This window comes from Patiria miniata, unplaced genomic scaffold (assembly GCF_015706575.1).
Source record: "Patiria miniata isolate m_02_andy unplaced genomic scaffold, ASM1570657v1 HiC_scaffold_12, whole genome shotgun sequence".
Classification (NCBI taxonomy): Eukaryota; Metazoa; Echinodermata; class Asteroidea; order Valvatida; family Asterinidae; genus Patiria; species Patiria miniata.
The window spans coordinates 5,573,289-5,590,427 of record NW_024037050.1 but is presented as its reverse complement, the minus strand read 5'-3'; the positions used below and the strand labels follow the sequence as shown (position 1 = coordinate 5,590,427).

Genomic DNA, 17,139 nt, shown 5'->3' with positions numbered 1-17,139 from the left:
AAAGTACCCTGTGAGCAAGAATCATTCCCACGGACATTAACAAAGAAGAGAGACAGGAACAAACAACTAAATCTTGCATCTTCCAAGGATCCTTAATTGCCGTGTAAAATCCCCTCTAAAATAATTTATCAGTTTTTTTGTTTTTTAGCTGTGCGCGGCAAGACCACTCGACGTGACATCAATTACAATATATAGTGAGACAATTCTGCCGCGCTATATACTATAGGCTAGTGTTTTGTAAATCGTAATCACGCGGCATGAGCCTTGATGAACCGACGTACAATCACATCCATGAAAGAAAGAAAAAAAGAAAAGAATCATTTTTTAAGTGTGGCCAATTATCAAATCTACCACTCTTGCTGGAGTTATACAGGCTCAGGTTCGCAGGCTCAAACACTTTTGCTTCCTCCATTTATTACTTTAATTCAAACCTCGCTGCAATTATGGCTTAACAAATTGCCGGCAATTTAGCTCAAACGCGCGGCGGGGGTCAGTTTTTGTTAACCTGCAAGGTTTAAAATGAAAGGAAAAAAGCTGGGATGCGGCTCAAAATTATTGTACAGGTAATGATGTATTACAAGCGCGCGGAAGAGAAAGATAATCCTTCAGTCGGAACCATTTCCGCTAATTTCGTGAGAGGCCGAGGCGCTAAAATGATTTCGAACAATTCATAAGTCGATACCAAGTTTCAAAATGGATTTAGACCTTTAATTGCACTCTTGAATCCAAGAGCAATTTTGTTTTGTTATTCCGATTTTCATTATGCAATACGGAGATTGAAGATTTCTGTCGAGTTTCAAGATGCTGCGATGGAAAACAAGCGTGCTCTTATACGGTGTGCGTGCATTTCAAGCGGTGGGTTAACTCAGATCCAATTGTATGCAGCAGTGGCGCACCCAAGGGGGGGGGGGGGCTCCCCCAAGAGGTTGTCAATTTTCTTTTTTAGTCCCACGATTTGACCATGGTGATATGTAATGTGTGGCCTATTTTCGAGTGGTATAATAGGGGTGTAATAGGGTTTTATAATAAATGGCGCCACCAACGTCAAAATAGTCCGTCCCCCCCCCCCCCAAAAAAAAAAAACCACCAATTTTTTTCTGCGGCCAAAAGTTTTGGGTAAACATTTTTTGAAAAAAAATATGTTAAGCCCCCTCCCCAAGCCAAATCCTGGGTGCGCCACTGGTATGCAGAGAGGAGCTTGTGGTTTCTGGTGAGCCATCAATAGGTTTGATCATTTAAAAATATATACAAAGTGCTATGATTGCTATTGGTAAGTTCGCCATGATCTGAGAGGAAGGGACCCCCAGCTGCCCCCTCGTCCGTGCCCCTCCCTAATATACCACGACTTCCAGGGGTGGATCTAGCTTTCAGAAAAACAAGGGGGGGGGGTTGAATCTAAGGCGTGCGTGCTAGGGGGGTCCGGAGGTACCTTGCTAGGGGCCCGGAGGTATGCCCCCAGAAAATGTTATAAATCCACCGATAATTTCTCTTGCCTTCTAAGGTAATTCCAGAATAAGTTTAGGAACTTAAGCATTCCGTGTATTATTGTTAGCCCCTTTTTTTAGTATAACATTAGTCAGCGACTGAACGGGTGGGGGCGCTCCCCTCTAGATCCGCTTCTGATTTCAAGCATTTATCAGTGCCATGAGTTCTAAACGACAGAGTCACGCTATAATGGCCCAAACATCGGAAACGTCATCATTGCTACCCCCGCTAGCAGCGATAGAATATAGGATTTTGCTGGGGGGGGGGGGGGGAGGTAGCAAGAATGTTTCGTTGTCAGCTTGCCGTTGCCAAATCGAAAAGGGGGGGGGGTAGAGGGAGCCGTCTGACTATTAGAGGCGCTGTTCAAAGTAGACGATATTTGACACAATCGGATAATAGGTGGCAGTCTTTGTTGCAGCAAGTAAGCAAACGTGACATGTGGAATACCATGACAATACTCCTCCGCGGGGAACATTGCGGAAGACAAACAACCGAACAGGCAAATGTTACAATCTGGCCCGCCAACATGCAGTATCACATTTCATATTAATATGAGCAAACTGGAAAGGAAAGAAGTATTTTTGAGAAGGCGTGGACGTTATAATTACAATAATCGTGAAAACACGTAATGCACGTTGGAAATAACAACACCAACTGCACGATATAAATCCATTACCAGCAAATTGCGGTATCGAATCAGGAAGAAAGTTTGCTATGAGGGCTTACTATTGGAAACGAGGTTGGAAATAAGTAAGCACTGGGGACGAGGTTGCTTAAGTCCTGACCAAGCTTGTAATTGTTCGTAAAAAAGCAGTCTGACGAAAACACCTCGTAATCATTGTGAAGGGGATTACAGATTGTAATAAAGCAAGGCAAGCGGGCATTTAAAAAAAAAATCAAGATTAAGGACAAAAGAGGGCGCCAGAACCTAATAAGGATGCTGGTGATGATGACCTCTTTCCTTTCTTAGAGACATACATTTCGTTGAAAATAACAATAGGTGATCCTGAGTTCTTCTGCTTTGCGAGCATGGACCAGAATACTCGCGTTGCCCCAACAAAATATGTGATGGTACGAGCACAGGCATTGCTAGCGCTAGAGGATGTGTGGGAGGTCACGCCGCCTCCCAAATGAATCGTTTTTGTCGGCAAAATCGTCGTCCTGTCGGCAAACGTTTCGCCAGGAATAGCGCCATTTATTGTCCTCTAGTGTCCAAGATCGCGCGCTTTGTTCGTCCTTTTTTTTTACAGGAGAAAATATTTGGGAGATCGGTGCGTATTTGTAATCATGAACAGCGCTTAATGCGGCGAATGACGCTTCTTTTTTTTTTAAGGAATAGTTTGCAGCCTACCGAAAAACAACAACAGGGGAATCTTTGCCCCACCCACTAACTTTGTCTTGGCCCTTTATATACCCCTCCCCCACCCACCTAAACCCGTTGATTCCGCGGTATACCCACACTGCTGCCTGCATATTTGAGCACCCAGCATTCCGTTCTTACCACAGTTGATAAAAATAGCCCGAAAAAAGACCAATTTTTTGGTTGGAAGTTATAGATTTAATCCCGGTTTACCCAATTATTATGTTTATGACTTCGCTCCACGTACCGCGCGCTGTTGGTTTGACTGAACTCGAATCCTTACTGCGTCAAACTGGACTAGCATTTTTTGCAATAGCGCCCTCTCTTTTGACATATTGTGTTTGCTTCAAGGATTATTAGAAACTAATCTGAATATTTTCACCTTTCAACGAGACAAATCAGACTTGCTTTGACGTGTAAGGTAGCCCATTCTCTGCTGAAAAAAATCACCTGAAATACTTCTCGTCATATCAGGCGGTGCAAGTTATCGACACGGAAACTATTTGTTTGCGTTTCCTGGAATCAGTCATAAAATCAAGGACATATTTCAAGGATACCTTTTCTTTCTACTTTCAGTGGAAAAACAATTATCGTTTCCGATGTCGGCCAACATCCTGAATCCGGCCAGATGACCGGGGATGAATTCTTCCGTGTCCGTCTTCGCATTTACTACAGTCCTAATATCCTAGTCATACCCCCCCCCCCCCCATAAACTGCCGAAAATCTCTGTTGTCTCGTCAGGAAGCCAACGAGTTTCAAAACATTTTCTTGAAATTAGCAGTTTGCATCTCACCCCTCCTCAAAGAAGTAGTACAATTTCCATAATTTCCCAAAAGTTGAAAGTTCAAAAGATCTCTTTGTACCCCAAATCTTTCCAAAAGAAAATCCAGACTATTATTACGGAGCAAAAAAAATGTCAGCAGTGAGGGCGCTCTTTACACAACAAAGGGTGTCTTTTATTTATAGAATTTTTATCAGCCCAGGCTTTCTAAATTCCGGGGGAAGGGGAGTGAACCTAACTCTACAGGTTCATACACCACCTTTTTTTAAGAGAACAAACTCAAAAAACAGCTTTAAAATTTCAGGTAATCTTTTTTTTTTTTGGTAAAAAATACTGGAACATGCAAACATGTCTAGTAAGTAAAATATGCAAACATTTCTACACTCGACTCACTTAGTTTATCAAGATTTTAAAAGTGGCATGCAAAAGACTCACAATCCTGCCGCCATTGACACTCACATACAAAATGTTATGTTAAAATATACAAAATGTAGGATAACTAAATGTAGAATGTAGATTAAGTATGGAAAAGTGCACAGCTTGTTGGTTACTCACGCATTCATACCCTTTTTCAATGTGCTTACATATTCCCTTAAAGGTACAGTCCATCATTTGTAAGCTGTGAATTTTGTTCGTTTGAAGCAACAAATGTGCTCACAATCTAAAGCAGGGTGCTGAACAACTAACCTGATGAAATTTCAGCTCGGCTTCAGCTGTATATTTCGAGAAAAACAACATTCCAGGATCTCGATTTCAAATAGTCGATTGCAGCTATGCAATGTCGAGCACTGAACCAACGAATTAAAACAACCGTGCATGCGTGTGCGTCGTGTCAACGCTTGCGCGCTTCGCCGAATAAAAAAAATACGAATTTGTAACCGAAATTTTCAACGGTGCGTCTATAGACACACCGTTGGAAAGGATTTCTTTCGTTGATTCCTTCAAAATGACAGCATGCCAGAAAGAATAATTTCACAGGGAGTTTAGCCCCCTTACTATCTTTCAACAAGTATGTTTTTCAACAATAATTACGTCAGATACTTTTTGGATAGCTGCAAATGATGGACTGTAACTTTAAATCTCACGGAAATAACAGAACTTTCGCTCAACACACATCATGCACTTATGGCCATAAGAATGCAGATCTAAGCACTGTTTGTGCATCACTGGAAATAATGAGACACTAATACTGTCAGTTCACAAATTATGTACATGTATACTAGACAAAAAAATATATGAGAACACACTGCATGGAATACAATAAATATGGGGTCCACTTTTGTCCCTGTCCCTGTTACATCCGACATGTATTTTGAACGAGTACAAGCCAGCTAGACTGGTTCCCTGACCCTATAGTCCGACGTCTATAAATTGCTGTTTCATCTTAAGTGAGTTCAGGGAACCAGACTACAGGAACTTGATAGTTTTTCTTAGTTTTTTCCAGCATCTACGAACACAGAACTTCAAACAAGTCAGTGACACTATATTTGCTATAAAATACTAACCCCCAAATCCATCCTTTTTCTGAAAATTACAGCAAAAGCAAATGTTGTATATTCCCTTTAATGATACCTAAAAAGTGCAAATTACAAAGCTCAGAGGTACATGTAAGTGTAACAGAGACAGGAAAATGTCAGAATTTGGATCCTAAATTTCTAGAATGACCCATTTACAAGTTACATCTGTCCAATAAGTTACATCCATTGAGGCGAGAATTTTGGCACATACTGAAACATTTTATGCCTTCTGGTTCATAAAGAAAAACAACACAACAACACAACAAGAAACCACAAAGGAGGTCTACGGGCAATTCCACGGTTACTCACGTTACATTTTTGATGTACTTTTGAGTTTCCTTGGGCTGTAATTACCTTACTGAAAAGGTTTAATAACTGTTATCCCCATGGTAGAAAGAGTAGACCTAAACCTTGGTCTTTTATTCATTTGAAAGAAATTTCCACAGGTTGCCTGTATGAGGACACTTTTTGATCAAAGCATGTTTGCTTTTTATGCACGTCCGAAAATGTAACGTGAGTAACCGATTTTGTGCGTCTTGTTTATCATACATAACACATTTTTCTGGATGTCATCTTTGGTGCTTAGGTAGGTCTAGGTCTACTCTATCTACCATGGGGATAACAGTTATTAAACCTTTTCAGTAAGGTGATTGCAGCCCAAGGAAACTCAAAAGTACATATACATCAAAAATGTAACGTGAGTAACCGTGGAATCGCCCCTACGGTTTAGACACTCTAATCCTTGTTCTGATGATTTTGGTAAATAAACCAAAACAGTTCAATCAACAATGGTACTCGGAAACACAAATTTAACTGTACTGTCTTAAAGTTCAGGTTGAAGCAAATAACGGAACAACAACTTCGGAGAAGTTCATGAATAATAAACATGTTAATTGAAACCAACTCTAAACGATTTCCGAAAAACAGTCAGAGGTATTCACTTGACATTTTGGTCCGTTTGTTCTGGGATTATCGGGGGAAACCAGTAAAATAAACGTTTCGCTAATATGAAATTAATTCATACAAACCAAACAAACAACCTGGCAAGCTGCTGACATTTACTAACGAAAGTTTTGTGGTTTGGCAATTGCGACCAATTTGTTAATTTGCATTTCATGGTTTTTAAAATGATTCAAAGAACAGGTTTTTTTTATAACAGGAAGTTATAAATGCTTATCTGTAGAGGATACGTTGGTAGATTATAGATACTGTGTTTTCCTAGAAAACAAATCTGTAAACTCCCACATGGATAATTTCTACCCGTGTTCAGTGCTGGACCACATTTAGTTTCACATTCATACAACGGAGGAGTCACACGTCAAAGTCAGGTTGCCGCAGGGAGTCAGGTTCGTGCAGTAGTTTCTTTCCTCGCCTTCCACCTCTATGGCCCAGGTTCGATTCCTGCCCTGGGCCACATGTGGATTGGGTTTTCAGTCCCTGCCTGATTCTGTAGGGTTCCGCCCAGAATATTCTTCTGGGGTTTTCCTCCCACCTCTAAAACTGTCATTTCTTTTCATTTTCTTCACTTTACGGGTTTTTTTTCAGGCCTGTGAGCTACAGTGCATAGGGCGCTTTCGAGGAATCTTTGGTTTCATTACCAGAAAATAATTTACAATAATTATATAACTGTGGTCCCAGTTTAAATTTGGTGTATCTGAAGGAGGACAAAGTTGAGTTTGTCTTCTAGAGACTGTCAAAATACACGTACAGGGTTGTGCAAGAAGATGGAAACCCACTTTTGACCCTACTTACTTAACTCATTTGAACTAATTTCCTTTTATAATGCAGTGAAGTATAGCTCTTCAAACGTGGTGAAAAAAAAAAACTGTGAAAAAAAAATCTTCAAAAAATCTATTTAATCGCAAGAATAGCATTATTATGCTAATTTGAATACAAGTCACCAAAATCACTGTTGTCCACGTGTAAGTCTAGTATAGTGTTTTTTGTCTTCAAATCAAGCTCCGGAGCTCAGTCAAGTGGATGGAATAAAGCCGTCCGTGGACAAACAGGTTTGGAACATGAAATTTTTAAACTACCATATCTCAGAGACAAAATATGCATTTACAATCAGTTTTTCGTCACTTATGTTTAAAGATCAATATTTTAATACCATTAAAAAATTAAATTTTGAAATATGCCCAACAAGAAGGTGAAAATTGCTGTCAAAAGTGGGTTCCCTTCCTTTTGCACCACCTTGTACTTGGAGTACAATATTTAAAATTCCTATATTTACTGTTTTCTGTTTTATGACAATTATTCTTAAAAGCTTTTGCTAGCCATGCACAGAGTCATGCACAGAAAAGAATGCAATTTAAAAATCTCCACACAATACCTATAGATCACATCTTACTGTATGTATCTCAGCATATGACAAAGGTTATGTTATAAAGCTAAAAAAAAGAGTTGTCATGTTTCAATCCAACAATTTGTAAAGCAGCCTGATTTAAAAAAAGTCTTATTTTACATTTGTACAATGTACACGTTGTGCTTTACGGAATTGATATTGTCAATGAAAATGAGCATACTTCGGTGCACTTCTCATCAAGAGGTTTGCGTATTTCATGATGCACAAGGGTACATGGCAAGCTTGTTCACCTGCATGTAAAAATTATTCACAGAATTGATAAGCTGTGTACATGTACATCTATGTGTATGTGTACATTTTTTGTGTGACTGCTACACCTGGGCGAGTAACTTGATTACCCGAGTACTCGTGAGTAGTTTATGCTTCTCATTGTTCTACTAGTGGTTTTTCATATCTACTCCAGTACTTGCCTTACATGAGTAGAAGCAGGTACTTGCAAGTAGCAATTTAGGGTTGAGGGTTCAAGGCTTAATACATCCCCTGCAAACAGGGAATCACTCCCTCCACCGCTCTCTCCCTAGGATTCCATTCGTCAAAACAAAAATTCAAGTAAATGACTCAAAACGACACACAGTAAGGATATTTTAGTGCTGAAGGATGTGGGGTGAATTGCACGCTATTTGCTTGAACAATGTAGTTACTTCCCGTCATATCATTTTTCTGCTTTTATGGAAGTTCAGTTAACTACTCACGAGTACTCGACTACTCACGAGTAATTTCTTCGCGAGTACTCGTGTAGAAAAATCCACTACTCGCCCAGGCCTAGTGCCTGCACATGCACTCCCTGTGTATAAACACTGGGGGACATCCCAAGTCCACCAAAATCCATCACTCTTGAGTTGTGCATAGAAATGCTTCAGTACCAAATCCCTTCAAATCAATCAAAATCATCCCTGAACAAAACGTTTAAGTACCAAATCGGCCAAAATCAACCAGTGACAGCGCTGCCAGATATTGATGGAGGATCAGGTAGAGCAAGGGTACAGCCATTTTGTTTTCAGCAAATGAAAGTGCTGCAACAACTTTCTGGGTACTAGCCCCAACCCCTTGAGTGATTTACTAGGATCCTTCCTCACGCTTGCAAAATCTAATACCCTACGGTAACTCAACAGCCAAACTGTTGGACTCTCTGATTATAGTGGTATGCCTACATGACCCCATGTAAAGCATAATCAGTTTACTAGTGCAGTTCTCACTCAAACAGATTCCAACAAAATATGCAGTTGGCTTTTGAAGGGTTGGGGTGGCTGGGTTATGGAAGCAATTTCGCAGCTTTACTTCAATCTTCACATTGAAGATTCTATTAAAAGTGAATTTTTTTAATTGGAAGCAACATGTTAACCTGCATCAACTGTTACCCCGAAAAAATGAAGTTGTTGCACACATTTGCTCACAGATACAATGTATGTCCCTTTTGGTACATCAAGAGCAGTTTTGCAGATGGGATGCAAATTCATGCTTGTTGGCACAATCCTTGCCACAGAAGTTGCATTCGAAAGGAGAATGGAACCCATGGGCCCCTCTGTGAATGGTGAAGAGCACATTATCGGGAAAGATGATGTTGCAATGAACACAGCAATATTTGGTCTGGTTTACATTGGCGCCACCCCTCTCTGTTGAGGATGGAACAGTCTGGGTTGACACCGTGACCCTATTGCTATGTGTGGTTGTGGGCGATGGCATACTGAGCAGAGGGGTGCCCTCCCTTGCCGACACTGGCTGGCTGAAGTTGCTGTCATGACTTGATCTACTTGCGCTCCTCTGGATCTGAACGTTAACAAAGGCACTCTCAGGAAGTGTCTCCGAGCTGTGCCTTTCTCTGCGGTGCATCCCGGCATCACTCGCAACCTTGTCATCCACGGAAGACCAAATTTCCTGGCCAACTTGGGAACTTGCTCCATCTTCTTGCTTCACGACGGGTGGTACCACAAAGTCATCCTGTGAAATGGATACAGGCGTGGGGGACATCTCCATCGCTGAAGATTGGTTTGCGGGAAAGAACACGAAACTGCTGGAACTCGTAATGCTGTCTTGGTGTGTGACATCTTGTTGGTGTGGGCTCTCCTCTGCCGTTTCGCAGTGTTGGAGAGTCGTGGTATCAGGGTGGACACTCAAGACGTGGCTCAAAAGGCTATCCTCGTCAGGGAATGTCGAGAGGCAGTGGTTGCAAACATAGATGCCGCTACTGCTTTGCATCTCCTGCTGTGCGGTCACGCCACCCTCATCCTCATTTTCAATGATTTCTATGACCTCGGGGCCATCATCCAGTGGTGCAATCAGGGAGCTGCTAGCCAGCAGACTGTGCTCTGACAGGTCATTCAGGCTGGCCTGTCGCGTAGTTTGCTGCTGTCGCCGATACTGAGCCCCGGCTGAACTTCTCCTGCCCGTTGCCCACATGCTGGCACTTGGCACGTTGGACTTCGTTGCCTCCTGGACGTGGAATGACTGTGACATCCTTGGTGACACTGTGGGGACGACAGCACTGCTGCTGGAGAAACTGTTGGCGGGGGCTCTGAGGAGCTTACAAGGCGTCGGATTAATCTGCAGCACAGCCTTCTGCGGCGCTGAGCTGTACCGTCGGTTCTGGCGTAGCTTGGCCTGTGAGGGTCGCTGCGGGACCGTGCTATTGCCGACAGCCATTCTCCCGTCGTCAGCCGGCTTTGGGTTCATTTCGCCCATGCTGGGCAGGTAATCCGGAAGGTAATTGGGGTTGAGGTACGGGGAGATCTCCGCGACGGTGGTCTTCTGGTGGACTTTGAGGAGATGATACATGAGTTGGCTTTCCCGCTGGCAGTGGAAGTTGCGACACTGGAAACAACGGTACTGACATCGGTCCCTGTGTTTTATCTGTGATATACAAACAATAGAATGGAACAGAGGAAATTCATCGTAATTTAATCAGTGAATTTTTTCCCCCACATGTTCTCTTCACTGGATGTTAAATTAAAATGAGGTCTTTCAGAGAAGCACAAGTTTAAATAAGTTTTGTTGCCATTGTTTTATTCTCCCCACATTTGACAGCGGAATTTTACACCTACTTGTAACAGTAATCTAAAATGTCCATCTCCGACACTTTGTTCGTGTCATACAAAGTTTGTCTTCGAGAGGAGGTCACAGAACATAACAATGCAATTAATATCCTCACAAGAGACCGTGTTATGGATGGATACCGCCCTCTTTGTGATCACGTGGTGATCTCGGGGGGCATTTCATTGAAAAATACGCTCCATCATGCTCAGAATGCAATGGCACGACGGGACACATTTTCAATGAAATTCGCTTTTAAGATTACCAAAGATTGTGGTATCCGTGAAACAGTTACTGTATGAGTGTTAAAGTCACTAAGATAGCTACTTCAAATGTCTGGATCTAATGGTTAACACTATAAAGTTACACACTACAATTCAATTCAACCTTAACCCCCCTCAATCCTCCAAAATCCTCAAAGCATTTTTTTGAGGATTTTGGAGGATTGAGGCTGACTGGCAAAAAAGGGTCGGTTGATTATGGAGGATGCATTGTGTCGAGTTCGTAGGCTGTACTCTGCATTGTTTATGTTCAGCCATGCATCATTGAGCCCTGCATTATGCTCGATATCATCCACACTGCTTCTGAATGTCATCGGCACTGCCTCGACCCACTAATAGTGATTGTTGGAGGATTTTGAAGGATAAGGCAATGGTCACCAATCCACTAAAGAAAGTCAAGAAACAACGGATGATTTTGGAGGATTGAAGCTGAATCCAATTTTTTACATGGTGGCAATTGGAGGATTTTTGCAAGATTGAGGATGGTTCCTAGCCGAGAGGGCCTAGGGGGTTAGGGTTAACGCCCAAGGAATTCCCGCAAGGAACGTACCTTCCTACTAAAGCCTCCAAAATCATCCACTGTGCATGAACCATGACACAATCCCTGTACAAAGGGAATCAAGTCATATGTACAGTAATCATTGCTGGGCTCCTCAATCCCACAAAAGCCCACAAAAGCCTAGATAACAGATCTGGGTGGGCTAGGATTGTTATGGCTCCTTGTCTGTTTCAGTGCCTTCTTCCTTGTTGCCAAGTTCATGCCAGATGAACGAGGTCTCACCTGTATATGCTGTCGAAGCGTCGTGCTCTGAACGCAGGAGTATGTGCAGTAGTGGCACTTGTGGGGTCTTTGGAGTGTGTGCATACGCCTGTAATTTTAAATAACAACAAAATATAACTGAAAGATAAGGTTGGTGTCAATAAGCCAGTTTGTTATTTCAACTGCACAATAACCCTTACTCTCTGAGGGTAGTTTACTGCATGTCAGTTGGTTATGCCAATGCCCTCCAGCTGAAGTTAATTGGAGGATAAACTATCTTGACTGTGAAGGCTCCAATTGGCAGGAGTTGGAGGCCCTGGAGGGTGCCTGATACTGACCAGCTGGGGGCACTCACTTTGTTATCAGAGGACTCTCATTGTTCTCTGTGGCATGTATTGGAGTGCCTGTCCAGTTACCCTTGAAATGACATGGCAGATATTGGAGGGCAAAAAACATAGGAGATTTTCTTGAGGCACATATTGGCATGCGTTGGAGGGTCTAGTAGGGTAAGGGTTAATATGGGTCACGGGTGGCAGTTCCTGTAACGTGTAGCAATTTTATCCCAAATGACATGTGACCTGGACTACTTCATCGAGATACTGAACTGGCTTATTATGTTACTGCTCCTTTAAAAATGAACCCTTTAAAGACTATTCGCTCCTGGCTCATTTTCCAAGTCCCATTTTTGTATCCAGCTCCAGATTTATCTCAAACACACAAAAATGATTTAAAGGAACAGTTTTGAGAGAAAGTGTCCATTTTGGCTCGAAAACACATTTATCAAAATGAAGATAGTTGGAAAGGTTGTAAACCTTAAGAAGGATGATGGGGTTGTGTTCTTGGGCATGACACTAAGCAACAGTTGCACTCTCTCCATCTAGGGGACTAAACAGGTACTAGTACCCTCAAAGGTATCCACTTGCACTCCTGGGCGGAGACTACACGTAGGTAGCACTGATCGTGAACTGCTGCATTAAACGCGATTTCATGGCCAGATGATCAGGGGTAATAATTAGGACTATTCACAAGATGGAATATACGTCAGGGTAATGTAAATCAATATCAGGCTTTGCCCTTCACCGACGTGTAAACACTGTATACTCAGTGTGTTACCTCCCCAGTGAAAGTTGGAAAAAATCACTCGGGTGGGACTCGAATCCACGACCTCCTGCTTTCTAGTGCAGACGTCTTACCACTCGACCACCGAGCTTGCGTGATCGGTTGGCTGGTACGAATCTGATGTACATGTAGCAGCCAACCGATCCCGCAAGCTCGGTGGTCGAGTGGTAAGACGTCTGCACTAGAAAGCAGGTCATGGGTTCGAGTCCCACCCGAGTGACTTTTCCCAACTTTCACTCGGTGAAGGGCAAAGCCGAATATTGAATAATTAGGACATCTGTAATAAGTGCTAAAATGAGCACCATATGATTATTAGTATGGACCCTTCCTGACTGTCAATCAGAAAGTGTTTACTGACCAATAAAATCACGACTTTTGATCATGCGACCAAGGAGCCTTAGTCAGACTTCGTCACAAGCACAGTGAGAAGTGTACACAAACCAAAGGTGGGTGGGGCTTGTGGGTGGGGTTTATGGGTGGGGCTTATGGGCGGGGCTTATAGCCACACCCAGAACGGTCTACTACTGTCAGATATACATACTGCTCATGGACTTTGCAGTTGCTGCGCGACTCGGAGCTGTAGCTGCAGTAGTGGCACTTGAATGGTTTCTCTTGGTTGTGGTTTCTCACGTGGTTCTTGAGCAGGGCCAGGCGCTTGGCCGTGAAGGAGCAGTTGGGCCAGCTGCACCTGAACTTGGGAAATGCGGTCGGCGTGCTGGAACTGGGCCTGTTTCTGAACTTGGTCTGCAAGAAAACAATCAATGGACAAGTTGGTAACAAGATCAAGGATCAAATAACAATGGCAATTAGGAAGCAAAAACAGGGGCACATGTAATAATTTCTTTTTAAGACAACAGGGTACAGGGTGAATTTACAATTTCATAACCAATTGAAGGTGGCTAAGAAAGAAACCTACATTGTGTACATTGTACATGTATCTTTTCAACATGAAAGACCTCCACTTGTTATGTAGTGGCTGATCAGACGTGCCAGTGCTATGTTTACAGAAGTCGACCACTGCTCACATGTATCCCTTGTCAACCAATGGTTCTTGGACTTCAAAATCCTCAACAGCCGTGACTCAGAAAGATTCAAGAAGGATTTTATTTAATTTACAATGATAAAAGTTAGAAAATATATTTTAACAAACTGAAAAAATACTTGTCATCGAGAATGGGCAATCCAACATACATGTACATCCTAAAATGATTGCGCAAGTTGCGGACTTACGCACTATCCGACTTAGGTGAAATGTGTCATAAGTATAATGTTGCGCAGGGTGAAATGTTGCGCACCTTACGCAATAAATTTTTGAGCAAGCATTGTTGCGCCATTGCGTAAGGTTTCGTGAAATCGGCTGCAGATGATTAGGCATGCAATCATGTAACGGGACTGGCTTGGTACAAAACAACTAAGAAAATACCAAATCAAACATACTGCCATGATTTTGGCCCGGATAGATCCTAGCTGCACATGGTGAAATTTGCACAATTAAGCCCACAGGCACAGCCTGTCATGTCACTGGTCACTTGTTCCTGTAGCCACTACTGCTTGTTGTTAATGTTATGATCATGGAGGAAGGAATTCCTCCATGTTGTGATGATCCTAGACAAAGGAACGTCTGGTGTCAAATTGCACTGCCGTCTCGATGAAGTTGCACTGTAGTTTTCACGACAAAGACAAAGTTGCGAACATGCTTGCAAGCAGAATTAGAACCAGCAAAACAACACGAGACTAAGGGAAATTGCGGAAAAGAGCCAGACTAGACTAGCTCAGTAGGCCGAGCGTAATTACACCGTGTTTGTTTATGCGCCGCGGCATGCGCGCACTCAGCTTTTCAATGTTGTGGCTAAAAGCGCCCAATCAGGCTTCAATCACGCCCAATGTGCAACGACCTGGCAAGTCTAATGGTACCAAAATCATCTTGTAGTGATGTCAAGGTTTATTCTCTTCCATGAAATAGATCTCGAAGAAACGAATATAACTCATTATTACACAGCTTGGGTTTGATAGGTCAAAACAAGTGAACGATTCTTTGCCAAAATCATGTTGTGTGTGAGGAACATGCAACTTTCAATGAGCTATGAGAGACTTGTGGCAAATCTACTAACAAGAAAGGCTGCGACCTTTTGCCTTGACCTCGGCCTAAATAATTAGTATTGGTACCCGGCAGTACGTCATCGCGTACTAACGTATACAAAGTCGCTGTTGGAGACCCGTGTCGTGCATGGCAATGCTTCAATGTTGCAATCTTAGTCTAGAAGTCGCTCAATTTCTTCTCGTTTCCGGCCTGTTTTGCTCACACTAACCATGACTGTGGGTCAGATTTCCGACTGATTACGGTGCACCGGGTTATCCAGAAATAGCCGCCCAGTGGAGCTGTATTTTCCGGGAAGAGATTCTGGCTGTACATAGAGCTGTTTGGAGTGGTCGGTGAATCACCGTGAATCGGCGACGTGGGCAACCGACGGCTAGCCGCGGCGCACTGCTGTTTTTTTTGCGTCCAATTGATCCATCAAAATTGAAGGGTAGATGCCCGAGAACTAGGCCTAGCGGCACTAGTAATACAATTTTTGCCTCGGTCTAACTCCCAAATGGCATCCCTTGCGACGTTTGCTAACACTGAACTTGTGATGGAAAATGGCTGCTGCCGAAAGGGTGTTTCTTAAGCAATCCGATTCGAGAGAACAAGCGGAGGAACGGACAGATTATATGAGTGCAGACGAAATAGAGAGAAAAGCATTGTGGTAAGTTCATCTGTTGAGTGTTGGGAGTCTAACGTTAGTCATGAACAAATTTACTTCGGATTTTTCCCCAACAATGCAAGGCAACCAGCCGTGCAAGACAAAGCCTGTCTGTGGTTTGTTTTTCAAAGTTAGTGTATTAATTTGTTTGATACAATATTGTTTTTGTTTTAAAGTTTTTAACCATGTTATTCACTTGTTTATTACTTAACATGATTAAGTTATAGGGCCTAGACTTGTAATTACATGTAGTTATTCAGTCAATCATGTCAATACAAACCTTGACATGTTTGAAGTGTGTTATGTTGGGTACCTATCAAGTTTCAAAGAAAGAAAGAAGGTTACTTGAAAACATTGCAGAATATGAACAGTGAAAGGTATTCACATACTTCACATTAACAATAACATGCTTTCCAAAACACTTTAGAACTGTTTTGGACCAAATTGTCATTGTAAACTTGAACCGAAGGGGGCTTTTGAAACAAGAACATCCCTGCAACTCTTGTACACGTAATTGTGTTCATTTTTTGTTACTCAGAATTAAAACCACACACAAACACAAGTTTCTAAATAAGTTACACAAACATGTATGCTAGCAGGAGTGTACGAGCTTGGCATACCAAGCTTGGCAATCGAAGATCCAATGGCCATTTGATTTACTCCATTGTTTAATCATAGTCAATGAAAGGAACATGTTCAGGCTTTCCAAGGGTACTATGAAAGCCAGATTACATGTTTTTTCCCAAAGTGGAAATGCCTTAAGCAGCCCTCAAGTCGATCTTGTGACGAAACAGAAGACTCAGCGACTGACTTTCCAGAAACTTTGAACAACTTCTGCGCTGCGATGGAATGTGTTGTGTTTCCAACAGGCAGGAATCAATCGCAGTTGACCTGTGTGAAGTTACAACATCGTGCTCGCATCCGGATCATCTGATTTTATTGTGTAGCCAATCAGGGTGTGGAAGAGTTATGTAAGTCAACCATGTGCGCGGCCATTTTGAACAAGTCACGTGATCACATCTATGCCGTGGAATTGTCGTCGGGTCGTGCGCGACATGATAATGGTTGTCGTTATTCTGTGTTGAGATGTCACTTGTACCACGATAATCACACAATTTCTCAGCTTTGTGACCTGAGCATGGCTTTTCCTCTTGATGCCGATGGTTCCATTACGGCGCAAGCAAATCGCAGGGCCACCTGAGGATGGCCTTATGGAGATTATCACTGAAAATCTTGTGGAATTGACTTTCATAGAACTAGAAGTTTGGTAACTCATGAGAGTTAGAATTTAGAAATCAATTGTATTCTGTTGCTGAGTTTATTTGAAAAAAAAATAAACACAAGATATTTTTTTTCAAATAAAACCTGTTTCTTTACATGGCTGCATTTCTTTAGGCAAAAACTAAGAAACTTGCACCAAAAATTCATATTATGTAAGTGACAGTGCATTATATTTGGTACTGAGCTTGTTTCAGACTACAGGTTGGGACCCTAGCTCATACATGTACAATGTACACGTTTGAACTTTGAAGCAATTTTTTAAAAGAAAAACAAAGTTGTGACACAGGAAGTACATTGTTTAGGCAGCTGGATTTTTGAGGATCAATATTTTGAAACCCGAAATTCACAATTACACGGAAACAGTAAGTTTTCAGGTACCGGTATACATGTGTGAATGTTTATATTCTACTGTTATTTTA

At 42.2% G+C, this 17,139-nt stretch overlaps 2 protein-coding genes across 3 annotated transcripts in view; one reads left to right on the top strand and one right to left on the bottom strand.

Moving 5' to 3' along the window:
• Positions 1–7,272: 7,272 nt before the first annotated feature.
• LOC119746242 (zinc finger protein Pegasus-like) lies at positions 7,273–14,692 on the bottom strand. The gene is made up of 4 exons (XM_038223076.1): positions 14,133–14,692; positions 13,237–13,439; positions 11,598–11,685; positions 7,273–10,355 (listed from the first exon to the last, which is right to left on the bottom strand). The coding sequence occupies exons 1-4, from the start codon at positions 14,136–14,138 to the stop codon at positions 8,931–8,933; spliced, it is 1,722 nt and encodes a 573-aa protein (XP_038079004.1). The 5' UTR covers positions 14,139–14,692; the 3' UTR covers positions 7,273–8,930.
• Positions 14,693–14,774: 82 nt separating this feature from the next.
• Positions 14,775–17,139, top strand: part of LOC119746224 (flocculation protein FLO11-like) — a 43,628-nt gene continuing 41,263 nt past the window's right edge. For both annotated transcript variants that reach the window (XM_038223055.1, XM_038223046.1), the window contains exon 1: positions 14,775–15,442. In XM_038223055.1, the coding sequence (XP_038078983.1) occupies positions 15,336–15,442 (107 nt within the window). In that variant the 5' untranslated portion in view covers positions 14,775–15,335. The remainder of the gene's footprint in view (positions 15,443–17,139) is intronic.